Below are 17,671 nucleotides of genomic sequence, written 5' to 3'. Positions count from 1 at the left end.
AAAGCAGGATCTAGATGGCAGTCTTGTTGTTGGATGGATCCACAGTAACCTGTGCGGTGAACGTGTTAACCACTACACCACAGAACTACTAAAGCAGGTTTATTAACAGCAGCTCCACCACCTTTGGTGACACTATTCATTCATTTATTGCTGTTGTTGTCAGCATCAGCCCAGTGCACTCTGGAAACTAAAAGGAGGAAACAGAACTGAACATTCAAAGACAAAACTACTGAAAAAAGATGCCTCACTCTTATTTGAAAGTTCAGCGCCCGCTAACCAGCACTAACCAAGTTCTTTCCACCTTGAATGTCCACCTTAAATATCCTGACCAGCTGGTACCTGAGGAGGAGGAGGAAGAAGAGGAGGAGGAGGAGGAGCCTGTTTATATTTTTCTGCACTTTCTGATCTTTCCTGTCTGTCTTCATTTTAATGAGGTTTTGGATGCTTCACATATTTAACGCTCGTGTTTAAACTCTTTTTACTGATCCATCATCTCCTTTAAATTTCAGAATCCTTTTACCTTACGCAGCTATATCCTTCTACTCGTTGAAGGCAGTGGTTAGCATCAGGTGAAGCACACTGCAGTTGTGTTACAGCAGACAGAAAGAGCACAGCAGTGAGTGCAGCAGCGCGAGGAGGAAGGAAAAAGCTTGTACCTGCAGCACAGGCCTGCGGCCCGACAAACATCTGGCTGGCAAAGAGGGAGGGCAGAGGTGGCTGGAGCCAGCCGTCAGCTCCTGGTACCACTGCTCTAAGTCTAGCTTGGACAGGTGAGGCCTGCAGCCTTCAGACTGAAGCAGCAGAGAGAGAACAGGAGGGACGAAGGGAAAATGAGAAGTTAGAAAGCCATCAAAGACGTAGGAACAGGACAGAAAAGTTTGCATCCTACACGCTGAAAGCTGTTAAAATAGAAACAGACTACAGCCACCGCGGCACGTTGTCTTTTAGCCTCCCGATGAAAAACCTGTTTTCTGCGTTTAGGTCCATGCTCCTGCTGCAATCGTCCCACTAACCCAGCTGTCACTGGGCACCGTCATCCTGAACTGACTCGGAGCTGCCGTTACTGCCGAGGGTTCGCAGCAGCGACACACGACGCTTACGCTCCTGTTTCACTCCAGGTGGGAGCGAGCAGATCAGCTCATTGCTCCGAAAAATGAATCACACATGCTAAATATGATAGCTTACATGAACATAGTGAGCTGTCCCACTGCAGCTTTTAATGACGCCTTCAGGCAAACCTGCAGCGCAACAGACAGAGGCTCAGGCTCGGGTAAACAGACACCATCTCCGCTTTAAAAGAATATGAAAGGAGCTGCGGACAGGAAACACGGGCAGGAAGCTGTCCATGTTCCAGGCTGCTCGCAGGACGCTGCAGAGCCGCACTCAATTTGTTGTTTTCAGGTTTCCTTTCTGCGCCGTGGGCGGTGTGTGGTACAGAACGACAACATGATGGTCCAGCCCGTTTCACTACACCACTAAAGACGTGTGATTTTTTGTTAATGAAACCCTGTGAGACTTTTTTCACTTAACATCAGGACAAAGCTTGTACTTAGACACGACTTTATACTTCTATTATTATTTCTTAAGTAATAAAGCAGCCATTACTTTGGGGTCACACGCCACAAACCCACAGGAGGAGAGACAGCACACACCTCTAATGAGAGAGGGGGGAAGGAGGCATGAGGAGAGGGGAGGCAGGAGAAGGTGGGGTCTACTGCTCCGGGCTGCAGGGGCTGGCGAAGTGGGGAGGTAGGGGACGACTCCACCTTTGGCATCCCATACATCTGATTTAACTGGCCCACTGTCACATAATCCTTCACACACACAGGAAAAGAAGAGGAGACAGAGGAGAAGGTCAGCAGGGCGAGAGCAACAGGAGGGAGATGCAGCAGAAGCAGGAGGAGCAGCTCTCATTCCACAGTCTGTGTTTTCACATCATAAACTGACGACGACAGCATTCGTGGTAACACACAACACGTGGGCGGGGTTAAAGCCCGGCTCAGCAGCTCCGGCACAGAACCAGGTGCTACAGTCGGACAGAGCGAGGCTGATGCACACAGCCCAGCACATCCAGGTTTATCCAGGTGATTCAGCGGACACACCGTCTCCACGTTTAAGCACCGTGGTTGTCATTTGGAATCATATTTAAAATGGAATTTATCATATTTTCACATAAATTGTTACCTTTGGTTACATAATAAAGATGTTATTATTTACAAAGCTAACGCTACAAATTAAACGATCCTGCCCTCGTTCTGGAGTTTTATTCTGCAGCCATCTTTGATTAGCAGTTACAGAAACTGCACATTAATAAATACTGCTTCAGATTTTTGGGGTGAACAGTTGCTTCTGTCCAACACGTGTCACTCGTGACATCATGAAACAGCACAGCTTACGTTCAGTCTGTGAGGATTACATCAACAACCACGTTTCTCCCAAACGGAGCCTTACTGATCCAAACATGCACGTCTCAGTCCGAAGCTGCGCAGCATCCTCACTGTGACAGAGCAGCAGAGGGAGCAGCGTGGAACTGGGAGAGCGACAGATAGGAGAGCATAAACTTGGAGTCAAGACAGGAAGTGATGGTACCTCACAGGCGCCAGCCAGCACGGCATCTACGAGCGTGCGAGCCGGGCTTTTCACGGTGGCCGCCGCCACCGCCGTACATCTTACACACGTCCGACGGCTTCACGTATTCCTGAGCCGCAGCCGACAACAGACAGGATGAGAAGCGGCGAGGACGGCGCCGCGCGGTGCCGCTCAGACACAGCACGTGGACAATCACACACACGGACACGCGGGCGCAGAGCCAGTACACAAATCCTTCACGGTTTTTGTGACACCTGTGCAAACCAGGCTCGTTCACGTCACATTGAAAGGTGCACAGTGCGTGATGACACAGAAACACGCCACAACAGAAACAGCGCAGCTGCTGCCGTGAATCGGCGCCACATAAATGAACCAGGCACACGTCGGCACAGGTGATGCAGTGCTAAAATAAAAAGGTTCAAACTGGCCGGGCAGCGGCACACTACAGCTGGAGGGTCACCACGACACGGCAGCAGGGCATCATGCGGGGGTCAGTTCAGTTACCTCTGTAGGGCTGCTGGGGTACAACTGACAGGGAGGGGAGGGGTGTAAGTAGGAAGGAGAGGCTCGACACAGGGAGCGCTGGGAGGAGCGGAAGTCCTCCAACGACAGGTGGGCCTCGCTGATATGGAGCGCTTCCTGTTTCGACAGTCCAGAGGTAAGAGCTTTTAATCTCTACAGAAACGTTTCTGGGCTTCGTTAAAAGAAGAAGAAACAACAACAGCGGCGGCTTTCTCTCTGTTACAGAGTTAAAGGGTTTAGTGACCATCGGGCTCCCCACACTGCAAAGCCCCCTCTGTAAGGAGGCACTGCTATTAATGTTTCTATTCCTTTATGGTCCCACAAGGGGAAATTAGTTTAGCAGCAGGATAAAAATAAACAGAACAATAACATAAAACAATGATGACGACAATAGTGACAGAAAGTCCAAGGACAGTTATTTGCCATTAAGGAGACAAGATGCAGAGGGAAGAAGAGACCTGGAGTCTCTGAAGCTCAGACTCACTGTGGATGGTTCAAACAATAACAGGACGAGCCTTTCTACGCACATTTCTATTGTCGATGGCCACAAGTCCATCTTGCCAGCGCCCTGAAATTTTACTAGCAGTTTTTACCAGAAGCTTGTTTGTTTTTTCAAATATTGTATAACAAGACAGTTTTTAACTAACCGAAGCCTTTCATCGAACAAACACACTGGTGCTGTCTGTGCACACGTGGCAGCACTGCTGCTGCTGTGTGTGCATGTTTATCAAACTGCAGAGTGTGTGAGTCTGTCACTGAGTAACGCAGCCTCAGCGTGTTTGTGCTCTCTGCTCATGTCGCCTTCATATTAAATCATTTTGGGCTTTTTAAAGAAGTCATTTCAAACTGCTTTATATTCTTCACGTCGACATACGGGCCGGATATGAGGCTGACGTGATGAGACCGTTTCTTCTGGCTAGCATTAGCTGCCCTGCTAACATGGACACATTGTTGCTAAGCAGAATAGTGACTAGCAACATGAGGTTGACGGCTCTCCATCAACTGTCTGAACTTCATGTTGTCCTTATGCTGCCCTCGTATTATAAGCTGTGCTGTTAGCATGATAGAACTACCTGGACTGCACAATCAGCTGTGAGCCTTGTGTTTTCAGGCCATGAACACAGAGTGAAGCTGAACGCATAAACTCAAAGCGTCTCACCTCCCTCATGGCGGTGGAGGACTTGGGGAAGCTCTTTCCTCCAGTCAGAAAGTGGTATCTCCTCTCAAGGGCCGACAGCCTCTCCTTCTCCTGGACAATCAAACCACGCCATTAGGAGCCAAAACAACACTTTGGGGTTATTTCGATGTGTGACGTGGTTCGTGCGTACCTTCTGGAGCATCTGCAGTGTGAGCGTTCGGTCTTTAGCCAGCCGCTCACACTCCTGAGCTGCCTGCAGGCCGAGCTGGTTGGCCTGGTTCTCCAGAGCCGACACCTTCTCCTACACAAGACGACACAAAAGTCGGTGCTGCGGTTGTGCTAACGCGTGGTGTACCTGCCCGTACGTGACATGACGCGTGCCACCACTCTAGTGCAAACAGGCATTTTTCTTACGTCAGCCTCTCTGGGAACAAGTTTACGCCAATCATCCATTTTTAAGAAATGATTCACACAATCAGACTGTGATCGTGTGTGTGACACATTCACAGAAGACACCAACAGGACGGTGTGTCCTCACCTTCCTCCTGGCCACGCTGTGCTGGTACTCGGCTCTCTCCTGGAGCAGCTGCTGGCTGATGGTTTCTCGCTCTTCCTCCAGGCTGCTCTCTCTCTCCAGCTGCTGAAACTCCAGGTCCTCAAACTTTTTAGTTCCTGCTTCCAGTGCCTCTCCATCCTAATCACACAACACCAATCATGATCTCACAAACAAACTCGGACATTAATGTAGTATTTTTAAAGCCATGCTCACTAAAGTGCTACCTAACAGCAGAAATGATCTCACACACCTGGGGAGCACTTTTAAACCTACGTTGGTTTTTCTGGCTGAGCTGGTGCAACATGAACACTCAAACCTGCTGTTCTCACTAAAGACTTATCCTGATGGACGCTCCCCGATCCTAAAAGACGCAGCGACATTCCCACAAGGAGGGGAAGAGCAGGAGCAGGAATCTGGTCAGGGCCTAGGTTAATTGATTAGTGAGCAGCATTATGTGAGCCATGACGAATGACAGAAGAGATGCAGATCAGATTCACACATGCAGTGGAGTGGAGGGTTGTATCACATGACCCGTGTTTGAGCTAAATGCATCCCTGGGAGGAAACGCACGCCAAAACTTTAACACTGAGGCTTCAAAAAGTCCAGAAACCAGTGTGGCACACTTCCACGGAAGCTACTGAAAACCACCTGTCTGCACCACTGCTGCAACTAGAAGTCTGCAAAACCTTTGGTGTTATACAGACTGGGCGTCCACAGCTGTGTGGGCGCCCACGGTCCACCTTTAGTGAACCTACACTAGCAAATATTTAGCTCGGTTAGACTTTATCATTAAAACGTAATCATCAGCACTCGGACTGTCGAAGTGTTGGTTAGGGCTTGTGGTCGTTTTATTATAAACATTGGGAGGAACATGCTTTTCTTGGCTGGTGTTTTTAATAACAGGTATCGTTATTTTCCTGCGACACGTCGTCTGCAGCTGAGTGGTGTTACAGCACAGATACCAGCAGAAATATATTTTCCCCGGTGATTCAAAAATGACCAAATTATGCGCGCCCGGACGGTTTACCGAGATTTGGCCTCAGCGTGAGTTAGACAGACGCTCTACTTTAATATATGTCAACAATCTGTATCTCTCAGGATGCGTCTCTGAGTCAGACCCATGAACTCCACTTTAAAAAGAAAAACCAACTATTTGGTGCTATAATAGCGAAGGTCGTGGGTGGGATGGACTACAGTCGGGAGCTGGAAGGATGGATGGGAGCTTCTGATCAACTGACGACCCACCCTTTTGAGCTGTTCCTGCAACTGTTCCCGCAGGGACTCGGGACAATTATGAAGCTGGTTCTTCAGCTCAGCGTAGCCCTCCTGGAGGCTCTGCAGAACCCGGCGCTCGGCCTCAACATTAGCCCTCTCCTAGAAAGACACGACACACACCCACACACAGGATGGATGGACGATAGGAGAGAAAGACAGAAACACTGCTCAAAATCCACGCCATGCAAATCAAACGCTGTAAGGTGTTAGCAACAGACACAGTCACAGATTTTAAGGCAGTCCACAGGAAGTAGCAGGTACAGCAGCTAATATGAAATACTTTAATATTTCAAACATCAATAAGCTGCACAGAAGTTTGCACACAATGTATCTGGCAGTGATTGAGCAGAGAACGTTACCACCTCCTGGGTGCCCTTCCAATAAATACTAGCCTTGCTGTTACTGGCCGTGCTGAAGCAGCAGCACATGGAAAAAGGTCCACGAGGACTCTACACAGAGTTTACATCTAGCTACGACAGAGTTTACATCTAGCTACGACAAAGTTACTAAATGTATCTTCTTTGCACGTCCTGCCTTGTAGTGAAATGCTGTATGTGAGTACAAAGATGCCACCTGCAGGATCGAGAACATGCTCGAACATTCCCTCCTCTGCTGGTCAAACGTCTTATTAAAGGCCCAGAGCAGAACCGAGCACTACAGAACCAAAACCTACAGACCGGTCTGCTTCATCAGAGGGGGAAGAAAGAGCGCACTCTGAGTGCAGAGGAAGCAGAGGGAGGATTAAGGGTTAACGATGGCGGTTAGTCAGCTGAGTGAGACTGTGGAGAGCACAAAGACCAACCCTAAGGCAGAAACATGCAACAGCAGACACTGAATGAGGCAAACAAGCCTTCTATTAAGCCCTCACAGCATGGATCCTCTACGACGTCTATCAGTAATCAAGGATGCTCAGAAACACCGACAGTGATGACCCAGTGAGGGAAGACTGAAAGCACAGGCAGTGAGTGTGTCTGTGTGTGTTTAACCTCTGTGAACTGAAATAAACCTGCAGCTCGTCCGCCCTGCCTCCTGATTACGGCTTCATGTACCTTGTCTTTCTCTCTCTGGATGGCGCTCTCCAGCTCGTCCAGCTTGTGCTGCAGCTGAGCGATGATATCTGCTTCGGTCTCTATCTGGTCGAGCTCTGCCTGCCTCTCGCCCTGCAGCAAGGCGCGCTCCATCTCAGCCTGGAAGGACAGCACAGCGACACACAGTGGGACCAGCGGGCTTTGAGACGAGCATCGTCATAGCGATGCTGCTCTTTCTTAGAAGAAACGTTATGAAAAGATGCTGGATGTCACCAATTCCCATCAGCATCATCCACTGCTCTACCTCCTGTTTGGACTCTTGGAGTTGCTGCTCCAGTTCTGTGAGCCGGGTTTTGAGCTCGTCGATCCGAGCCAGGACACGGACCCGCTCTTCCTCCAGGTAGCCCAGCTCCGCACGACCGCCGCTGCCTGCGCTGGAGGAGTCCTCGTGCTTCAGAGAGAAACAGAGGGGTGAAAACATAAAGCATCAATCCCGCCACAGAAGGCTGTCCACGCTCATTCAAATATATGTAATCATTAGGAAATCTGATAAAAGATGGAGAACAAAGGAAGGCAATTAACTGAAGGCACAAGCAGAAGGAACTAGCCTCGTGCAGCATCCAGCGCAGGAATCCAGTCACAAACAGGAAAACACAAGCAATGCCAAAGCTGATGCACTGCTTCACATTACAAAGAGAAGCTAAGTGGAGTCTATGTGAGGATGAAACCCTGATGCAGCAGGCGCACCATTTGCCGCTGCATGCAGAGACAGCATGTGAAACCAGCGTGCCCTCTGACCTGTCTGTCTCCATTGTGCAGTGTGGACGCTGCGCTGGGAGCAGGAGACGTCCTCACCTCCTGATGAGTGCTCTCTGTGCTACTACACTCCTCCTTCAGGTTCTCCTCGTCGCTCTCCCTCTGTCTCTGTGCTAGGCGGAGCGTGCTTGAAGACGCCGTCCCTCCCGGCACGTTCTCCAGACATCCCGGGAATCCCGACCTCCCCAAGCACAGCGGATCCAGGCCGGTGCCCTCTCCTTTGTTGTACTCAGCACAGAGGTTTAAGATGGTCTCTAGTCGCTGTCTCTCCTGCGGCGAGCACACAAGGAGGACATGAGATCAGGCTGCACAGGAAACAGAACAGGCTGGTAACAGACTAACAGCTTACCTGTGACGACAGACACACTGATGTGTTTATGCACACGGCAGCCAGACTCTGAACAGCTGCTCGCTTCCTGACTGCAAAGGTGCAACTGATATTATTCTTATAACTGATTAATCAGCTGGTTGTCTTTATAATCAACTGAGACGAACTGCTGCTGACTTTGACCTTCGACCTCTTTACAACAGGCTAAGCTGCTGGGGCCTCCCATGATGCACTGCTTCGTCTTCACTCACCCCTTTTCACTGTGTTTACACACAGCTCCGTGCTATTACTTTATTGTTATTAACCTCTGTCTCTCTTCCACAGCATGTCTTTATCTTGTCTTCCTTCTCTCACCCCAACCAATCACAGCAGATGGCCCCGCCCCTCCCTGAGCCTGGTTCTGCCGGAGGTTTCTTCCTGTTAAAAGGGAGTTTTTCCTTCCCACTGTCACCAAAGTGCTGCTCATAAGGGGTCATGTGATTGTTGGTTTTTCTCTGCAGATCCTGTTACTGTAGAATCTCTATGGTCCAACATTAAGCAGCTTGAGCTGACTGCTGTTGTGATTTGATCCTATATGAATACATTTAGATTGAATGATTGACTCACAGACGTGAAGCACAGACAAACTATCCTTCAGTCGGTAGCCGTTAAGAAATTTGTCCTAAAACTCGGAAAATTCTACAAAACGATTGTCATCATCTGTGAGTCGCCCGACTAACTCACCAGACCGGCCCTGTGGTCTGACTGGTTCACCTACCAGTACATGGAACCTGGAACAAACTGGTGCCAGTTAGCGTTGTAGCCTTGCACTCATTAACCATCTCAGTTGTGTTTTGTGGATTTTAGGATGTTTTTAAAATAAGCCGAGCAGGCCTCGCTGTGGTGTAACTGTCAAGTCTTTTTATAGCTCTTCATGTGTCCCATGAGTCTCTGTGGTGCACAAACACGGTCCATGGATCCACCTCAGCTAACAAGTTAGCACTCCACCGCCATTCAAAGATGGTCGTGTCTAAATTAGAAAGGAACAACCGCAATGCTAAAGGTCACAAGAGAAAGTCCACAGTGGGTGGCATTGCTGTGGCTGCAGCCTGTGAGCACAGGCTGGGTGGTAACATATTAAAATGAACACAGTACATAATGCAGTCCACTTTATTTTTGAGCTCCCCGGCCTTACAGTAAACAGCTAGCACTGCTTGAAACAACCTCTCTGTGGCAGTCAGCTGTCACTGTGTGGGCTCAGGTCACCCACCCAAATATCTACTGCTGTGGAAGCCCTCTGCTGCAGACGAGGGCGGCAGCCGGCAACAAAACACCAACCAGTGTTTCAAAATCTCCAACCAATCTTTTACCAGAAACTCAGTGACACACTTTGTGTTCTTGTGATCTCATTCAGAGCCGATCTGGAACACTCGGCAAGTCGAGCAGTTTCAGCCACAGTAATGAGCTTTGGTGCGTCTTTCCCCCTCATGCTGCAGTATGAGCATCTGCACGATTAGGAGCTACAGCCCCCCGTTAGTGTTAACCTGGAATCTGGGACCAGCTTAGCTTGTAACTGAGTGAGTGGGAGTACGAGACCCCTCTGGGCTGTGCAGCAGTGCTGTACGTTCACCAGAAAACTTCAAACCAAAACCTACACCAGTCCTCCCACTCAACATCTGCTTGAATCTACACAAAGGTTAGATTGTTCGGGGTTCATAAGCTGTCTGACTGCAAGCCAACCTGGATGAGGAGCAGCGTCACACAGTCTTCCACATAAATCAGCTTCAAACTGGGCCTAAGATGCTCTCAATCAGCTGTGGACAGATTTCTGTGAATCCCATTTTTCTGGGCTTGTTTCACAGAAGTCGCCCACTTGTGTCCAAGTCTGTCTGCAGACATCTTTAGCAGCTGTGAGGCGTCTCTGAGCTGGCTGAGAAGGACGGAGGTGGTACAGCAGGTCAGTGTGTTAATTAGAGCCCTACATGTCCAACACTCATGTCCCGGCCGGACACAGTCACAGCAGCACATTTACAACATGGAGAGCTTTTCATTTGGACCAGCAAATGACTAAGAAGGACGTCCCAAGTTTAATCAATGCAAAAGAACTTCTCCCACTATTAATCTGAAACTGGTTTTAAAAATCTGATGTTGGGAAAAGGGTTTACTTGCTCTCATGATGGACACATAGCAAAATCAGACAAACACCAAGTGCCAACAGCATGGCTGAAACACAGACTTAAAGAGTCTCCGACACGCCGTAACATCACGCCGTAACATCACGCCGGTCCCCTCCACGCTGACAGGGCTGGAGATGATGGAGGACCTCCACAGCAACGTCCATTATAAACAAACATCCATCAATGACACTCACAGGAAATAAAACCCACTCGCTACATAAAGGGAACAGTACGAGCCTAGCCACAAAGGCTAGCTGTAGCACAGAGTACTGCTAAACATGTATTTGCAGCCGGGTCTGGCTCCTGTCATTAGAGGTCAGCTGCTTGGTATTTATAATCAGATCCTGACGTTGCACTGTTACAGTAACTACACTAACGAGTGCATGTGGGTGAAGCTCCTGATTTTACATGTCAGCTTTGTGAAGATTTTCCTGAATCAGTCTGGTATCTCAGGTCCTCGCCTGTACGTGTCACAGTTCTGCTGCTGCACAGCTGACTGTTAGTCTCACGTGTTCTCAGACATTTGTGCTTCGTAGCGTCTGTCCTGTGTATGCTGGCTCACGGGGAACCTCAGTGAAGTTATTCACGTGTCAACCTGCATCCTGTGATTCAGGTAAAGGATCGTAGTCCATGGAGCCGAGCCTCAAATAGATTTTTTATACATCTAAGCGTTTCTATTTTAGTGAATGCTTAAACCTGCCTGTGTGCCCTGCTGCGTCACCAGGACACACAAAACAAAGTCACAAATCTGACACCACCAACAATGTGACCATCACAGACACAGCTTGTACTGGTCACATAAACCAACATCTGCAGGAGGCAAACTTTCCTTTCATGATGACAGATGTGAGTCTCGCTGCTTTTGACACATTTCACAGCAAATTCACGCCTTTGATTCATAAACTGCAGCTTTGATAATCTGCTTAAATGTGCCAAAGCTGCAGCATCAGATGGGTGTGCATGCAGTCTAAATCCCACACGTGAGATTTTTAGTGGAGTGTTGGTGCTGGGTCAAGTCACCCAGACTCCAACCACGGGGGCTGTGAAGGACGTCTCCAGCCTGCACCCACCCTCTCGGTCTCACCTACTGGCTGGATTAGCTGGATTAAAGCGTTCTGAGGCCGGTGCTGCTGGTTTATCCTTGTAATGTGGCTGTTTCAAGCCAAACGACCAAAAACAAAGGTTTTTCAGGGAGTGTGTTGTCTACAGGATTACTGCAGATTAACTATCGCTCTAAATTTCTTAGACAAGAACCTCACGCGTCGCTGAGATCTGTGTAGTGCTACTGTAAAGTTGAAGCCAGCAGGTACCAGGAGGAAACAGCTGGCCTAGTTTGGAACAAACAGTTTCCAAATCGGACACGAGAACTAATAACACTCGTATTTGTTCCATTTAGAAACCAAAGCATTAGAGCCACTGTGTGACTTTACAGTGGACCATGTCCTGGACTAACAGGAGGCGTTACGTCTCCACACAGGACAGGTAGGTGTGGGAAACCTTTTCCCATACAAGTGAAATCCCCATTTAAAAACTGCACGTGGGCGTGGCTGTAGCTCAGGAGGTAGAGCAGGTCATCTACAGGTCATCGAGAGGTTGGTGGTTTGATCCCGGTCTACGTGCATGCTTGATGATCTGAAACAAACATGGCAGTCAGCTGGGTTACAACCCACTGGCAGAAACACTGACGCTGTGCTGTGGGCGGCCTGTCCTGTAATCTGAGGCAACAGTGAGAGGAAGGAGGAAACAAACAGGAAACAAACAGGAAGCAGTTCATGTCTTCTGGCGAGGCACCACGCGTTTACTCCCACTGAAGCATGTTTGTGTGAGAGCTCTGTGTTAGTTTACCATGTGGCCCCAGCTCCTCCCTCAGTAATGAAACTCCTGTAACAGTGTTGCTCTGAGCAGTAACAACGCTGTTCCCACATGTGCACAGAGCCACAGCCTCACTGTTACTCTGTACCATCCTCATCCTCCCAGCAGTCGGCATGGCTTCCTCACGTCTCCCTCTCTCCCAGGAGAGTCGCCGTCTCCTGTTTTATCCTCATAGCCTTTAATGTTCCTCCCTCCTCCTCCCCCGAGCGCCCCGAGGGCCTTCCCCTGCCCGAGTACCTTTGATCAGAGCGGTTACTTTTAAAGCGTACGGCCACGCTCAACCTACGTCACAGGCGTAAACACAAGCCTCACATGCACAGGCTCTGCAGGGTAAACTGGGAAAGTTCAACAAAGCCTTATTCTCTACATATATCTGCAGGCGGGGTGGGAGAGTCGCCGCACTTGCCTTCTCCGTAACGGTCTACAGAACAAACGCCATTCATCATCACAGCCTCGTGGTTTCAGCTCCCAGAGGAGGAACAAACAGACAATTTCTTTTTATGCTCGTTTCTCTGTCCTGGCTGAACGCACAAACAGGAAGAGCTGTTTAATAAAGCTGGTGGTCCTCAGTGTGGAGTCACTGGCACCCATCATCCAATCAAACTACAGGGCTGTTGCTGGTAGAGGGGGTGGCTAGCATTTAAGCCGCCGACGCCTCCTCTTTGAGGGGCGTCCAAGGCCTGAGGCCACTTCTTAAAGTGAGGACCAGGTTCCAGTTATCACGTCAAACGCTTGCAGCATAGAGAGGAGAACATCAAAGGCCAGATGCGAGTCACGTTCTCTAAACACTGCTGAGACCATAAAGCAGGCTTACGGCTTGATTGTTACAGGATGGAGATAACGCTGAGTGTGCAACACGTGCAGCCCATTACATCAGCTCTGTCAACTTAAACAATTTGCTACGCCTAAGAAATTAAATATCAATACCCGCCCGAGAAGCTGCTGGGTGCAGCAGTCAAACAGTGTGGAGAAGATTTAGTTAACGTAGGAGCCAAACAGCTGCACCGTGGAGGATGCACACAGCAGCACAGGGCTCTGCTGCTCCTTCCACCTTACAGGAAGACACCTGTGGGTTCTCTCAGGTAGGATTCAGAGCAAGAGGCCAGGCTGCTCTGACAGCCGAGGAGGCAGCCGGAGATGCTGCTGCAGTTTGTGTATGACAGCACAGGTATACATGTTTTGGTGCTAATAATAACGAGGCTTGGTGTGAGCCTGACAGGAGTCTAACTCCAGCATCTCCTCTGTCATTTATCACCAACTAGCACATGTAGATGCAGACTGCTAAGCAGGCCTACGAGCTGCAACACACTGATTTCAGCTCCAGGTTTCGTGCACAGTGAAACCTTTTCTCTGCTTTACTGCATGCATTTACAGTGATGGGACGAGGTCGCTCACACACGTAACCAGTCTGTGGCATCATCCATCTATAACACCTGAGGGGTCCACATGGGCGGAGCCAGACGCACAGCATCGACCGGCACCAAGCTCAGCTCCCTCAGCACTTTATCACTCCGTCACATAAATATGGAACAGCTCACTTGTTGTTAACCAAACATCTGTTAGAAACTTCCTGTTTGCTCTGTAAGAGATTATAGTGTTGGTAACAGCACAGACTAATACACCGACGGTGTCTGAAATGTAGCTTAGCGCTAACATGCATTCCTTACCACAGGCGTGAGCACTGAGAGCAGGGCTCTGCCTCTGCTTCAGCACAGACCCCACATTTCCACCCAGTCCAGGTTTATGGGATCGTTCCATAACGGGGATTAAAATCACATTTCCCAACCTCCACACAAATAGTCTGAGAGCACCGAGCTGGAACCACATGCAGCCTCTGAACAGTGCTACTATTATCCCTCCGACAGGAAGCGTGAACATCAGCAGCAGCAGTTACCTTCATGAGAGCTGCCATGCTGTTGAGAAAGACCGGCTTCTCTCTAGCCAGAGCCAGCAGGTACACCATGGCCTGCTCCCTGCTCTGAGCTCCCAGCAGAGGGGAGGTCCTGCTGCTGCCGCTCAGCATGTGGTAGCGGTCCATAGCTGCTCTCTGCGCGCCTCCTGGTCGAGCTACTTTGGGACCGACGAAGAGCGAAGCCTACCCTCCACTTCAGAACCCCCAGCCTCTCAGGTCTTGTGAGAGGTGGAGTTAGAGATCATAACATGCAAGGACTTCCTGGAGTGGGAGGAGCCCTGCTGGGTAGTTCTAAGAAAAGCAAAGGGGCTAACTCTGCACATGAAGTAGAACTTTATCCTGAAATAGGCCATGTTCACGCCCATGACTGATGGTCTTCAGCTGTTAGATACACTCCTAGCTGTAGATATCAGGGGCCGAGCGAGCTTTGAAGTGCTCCCACTGTTCTCCGCACTGGCTTTGAGTCCAACTTCTGCTAATTATTTCTCTTTTGGCTGTTTAATAATGAAAGCAGCGCCTTTGAAGTGCTTTGTGCTGCTTTAAACGCTCAGCAGAGGCACATTAAAGGCCTCCAAACAATTTCACTTCATGATATCAGGAGCTTCCAGGAGTCTGCTCCAGGAGGAAGACCACGTTGGACGTGTTGGAGCACCATGCTGCAGTGATGAGCTGATTCATGCATGACAGAAACACGAGTCTAGAGTTGTTTGGGTTACTTTACTACATATGGGTGCAGCCTGTACCCGCTGCCTGCTTCTGTGTGCGAGGACTGACTTATTGTGTTTCGACATAAACTCAATATTTTGAGAGCGTTGATCATTTTTCACTAACCACATTATAAATCCAGGCTTCGCTTATATCACATAACTCCCAATGCTGCGGTCTGCATGACTTCTTCAGCTGCAGATTTGTCCAAACGAGGCTGTTACAGTTCAGACTGAATCATTATTTTGGTCCATAGTGGAGACTTCTACGTTTTTAGGTCAGCAGCAGGCTGGAGAGGAAGTGAGGTTTGGACTTTCAGCCGGTCCTTTCAGGGCTCACCTCATCGTCTGCCTCCACCAACCTTCACTACATCCATGAACCTTCTCTGTGCTCCTCCTCGTTTCCTTTTGCAGCCACTAAACGCCTCGAGCTTCCCAGCCTGCTGAAACCAGTTTACCCATCTGACCTTGTACGTCACAGCAGGTCATGTTGTAGACGTCCTCCAGTCACAAACAACCCTCGACACTCACCTCCACCCTGCAAGCTCTTCTTCATGTCCTCAGGTGTTTGCACCATCACCCCAGACACCAGTGATGGTTGAGTCTGTCATCCAAACTCATAACTGAAAGTCAAATGTAATTGGCTGCCTCATGTAAACATCCCTCATCTTCTTCTCCATTTATAATTCCAGCTGCATCATCAGATCTCAGGTTTATACATTTTTATTACGACTCGTCTAACGGGACGCAGGTGGTTTCTCTGGACGCTGGTGCAGCTGAACCAGCAACATCAGCAGTGCCCCGCCCCCATCAAAAATCTTACGTTTAGATAATATATGCTCATGTTTTCCTCACAGCTCTGTCTTTATGCATTTCATTACAGACATTCTCATTTTCAGCACTTCTGAGCAAATTTGCATTTCAAAGGGTTTAAAGAGTGAGTGAGTCGTGTGGAAGCTGCCGGTCACCAGCAAAGAGTCTGAACAGTAGCATGGCGCCCTCTAGTGGACAGGCCAGCAAACAGCAGCCGAGCAGTTCAAACTTCTTTTTCAAACCGTCCCCTGCTGCGTGTCCTCTGAGGGCCAGACAGCACCGTGAACACAATGCTGTGTTGGTGTGACACGGTGCCCCTGACCTAATCTGCCTCTTGTTTGCAGCAGCGTCGTTGGTGCCGTCTCCAGACTGGATTACTGCAGCTTTCCTTTGGATGGGTGGGGGAACAGATTTATGGCTGTCCCAGATAAAGAGTGGTCTTATCTGTTCAAGCACATCTATCCTTTCCTGTTTCCTGGCCCCGTCTGATTTTCTAGCAGAGGAGCTGGAATCACAGTAATCTGCCTGGCCACAGTAAACATGCAGACGGGCAGCTTGCTGCTACAGTCTAAATATTTACTGTGCAGTGAATTACACAAAGCTGCGATTCTGCAAACGCTCCCTTTGAGAAACGTCTCCCTGCCAGTCAGAGGGTTCATGCAGTCTAGGTGCAGGATATATTTGGCAGCCTAGGTGGGCAGGTTTACTGTCCCACAGTAGCTGGACATATTTGGTCGTGTCGTGGGAGACGACGGTCACATACGCAGAGCGCGGGTATATTTGGGGCACTAATCCTCGTGGACGACGGCAAAGACACCAACTATGCAGGAAACCCTCCCCAACACCTCAAATGGAATATGAAGGAAAACGTGGAGGAGGCAGACTGGGACAGGTTGTTGACAGCAGTTTCTCAGAGTTCAACCTCCTTTTAAACTCCACGAAATCAAATCTCTGCCTGAGGCGAAGTCCTCACAACTCGAGGCCCATCGCTGATATTTCAAGGGCAGGTCAAGAGAAGAGAACTCAAGTCTAGAGAGAGTTGTACATCTGAGAAAAAGGATTCATCAAAGATGCATTAAGCATCGACCTTTATCAACCTCCGGGAGCAACCAGGAGGATTCCAACAACAGATTCCCTCTCCACAGGACTCTGGCTAAGGATGGCCCCCACCACACAGATCTGAAGCGAGCTAATCTGAGTGGAAGTCACACACAGAGACACTGTGAGTCACTGTGCAAAGTAAACTCTGCTCAGAATAGCAAGCGATGAAGTCGTACTTGCTTTTTTGTCCTTTGCTATTCTGGGTTGAGAGAGAGTTTTTTGCAGCTGCACCTGCTTTACGCCCTTTCAAAGTAAGAGCGGGCGCACAGCTGGTTCAGCCCATTTCATTTCTGGCGACCTGTAGCCCTGACCCCCATCGTAAGCAAATGCTTCGAGAAGCTGGTCAGGGACTTCATCTGCTCTGCACTACCCGACTCACTGGACCCTCTACAGTTCGCATACCGCCACAACAGGTCCACTGATGATGCCATAGCCCTGACACTACACACTGCCCTGTCACACCTGGAGAAGAGAGACACGTATGTGAGGATGCTGTTTGTAGATTACAGCTCAGCATTCAATACCATCGTTCCCTCGAAGCTGGACAGGAAACTGCAGGATCTAGGACTGAGCAGCTCCCTCTGCAGCTGGATCCTTAGCTTCCTGTCTGACAGACGCCAGGTGGTCAGACTGGGCAGCATCACCTCATCCCCCATCACACTGAACACTGGTGCTCCACAGGGGTGTGTACTGAGCCCTCTCCTGTACTCACTCTACACCTACGACTGCACAGCCACTAACAGCTCCAACATCATTGTGAAGTTTGCGGACGACACTACAGTGGTGGGTCTTATCACCAACGGTGATGAGACGGCTTACAGGGAGGAGGTCAGCGCCCTGACCCACTGGTGTCAAGACAAC

General features: G+C 49.4%; 1 protein-coding gene across 5 annotated transcripts in view; it reads right to left on the bottom strand.

The window, feature by feature from the left end:
- phldb1b (pleckstrin homology-like domain, family B, member 1b) overlaps nucleotides 1-17,671 on the bottom strand; it is a 90,689-nt gene that overhangs the window by 19,524 nt on the left and 53,494 nt on the right. For 2 of the 5 annotated variants that reach the window (XM_076892072.1, XM_076892073.1), the window contains exons 7-13: nucleotides 7,907-8,194; nucleotides 7,413-7,559; nucleotides 7,130-7,267; nucleotides 6,051-6,179; nucleotides 4,788-4,943; nucleotides 4,440-4,550; nucleotides 4,271-4,360 (exon numbers count right to left, since the gene is read on the bottom strand). In XM_076892072.1, the coding sequence (XP_076748187.1) occupies nucleotides 4,271-4,360; nucleotides 4,440-4,550; nucleotides 4,788-4,943; nucleotides 6,051-6,179; nucleotides 7,130-7,267; nucleotides 7,413-7,559; nucleotides 7,907-8,194 (1,059 nt within the window). Of the gene's footprint in view, nucleotides 1-656; nucleotides 792-1,652; nucleotides 1,815-3,093; nucleotides 3,229-4,270; nucleotides 4,361-4,439; nucleotides 4,551-4,787; nucleotides 4,944-6,050; nucleotides 6,180-7,129; nucleotides 7,268-7,412; nucleotides 7,560-7,906; nucleotides 8,195-17,671 lie in introns of all 5 variants that reach the window. The other 3 variants (XM_076892069.1, XM_076892070.1, XM_076892071.1) reach the window with 3 other exon arrangements.

Source organism: Maylandia zebra, linkage group LG14 (assembly GCF_041146795.1).
Source record: "Maylandia zebra isolate NMK-2024a linkage group LG14, Mzebra_GT3a, whole genome shotgun sequence".
Lineage (NCBI taxonomy): Eukaryota > Metazoa > Chordata > Actinopteri > Cichliformes > Cichlidae > Maylandia > Maylandia zebra.
Note: the sequence above shows the minus strand (reverse complement) of the source record. Positions and strands in the feature narration are given on the sequence as shown.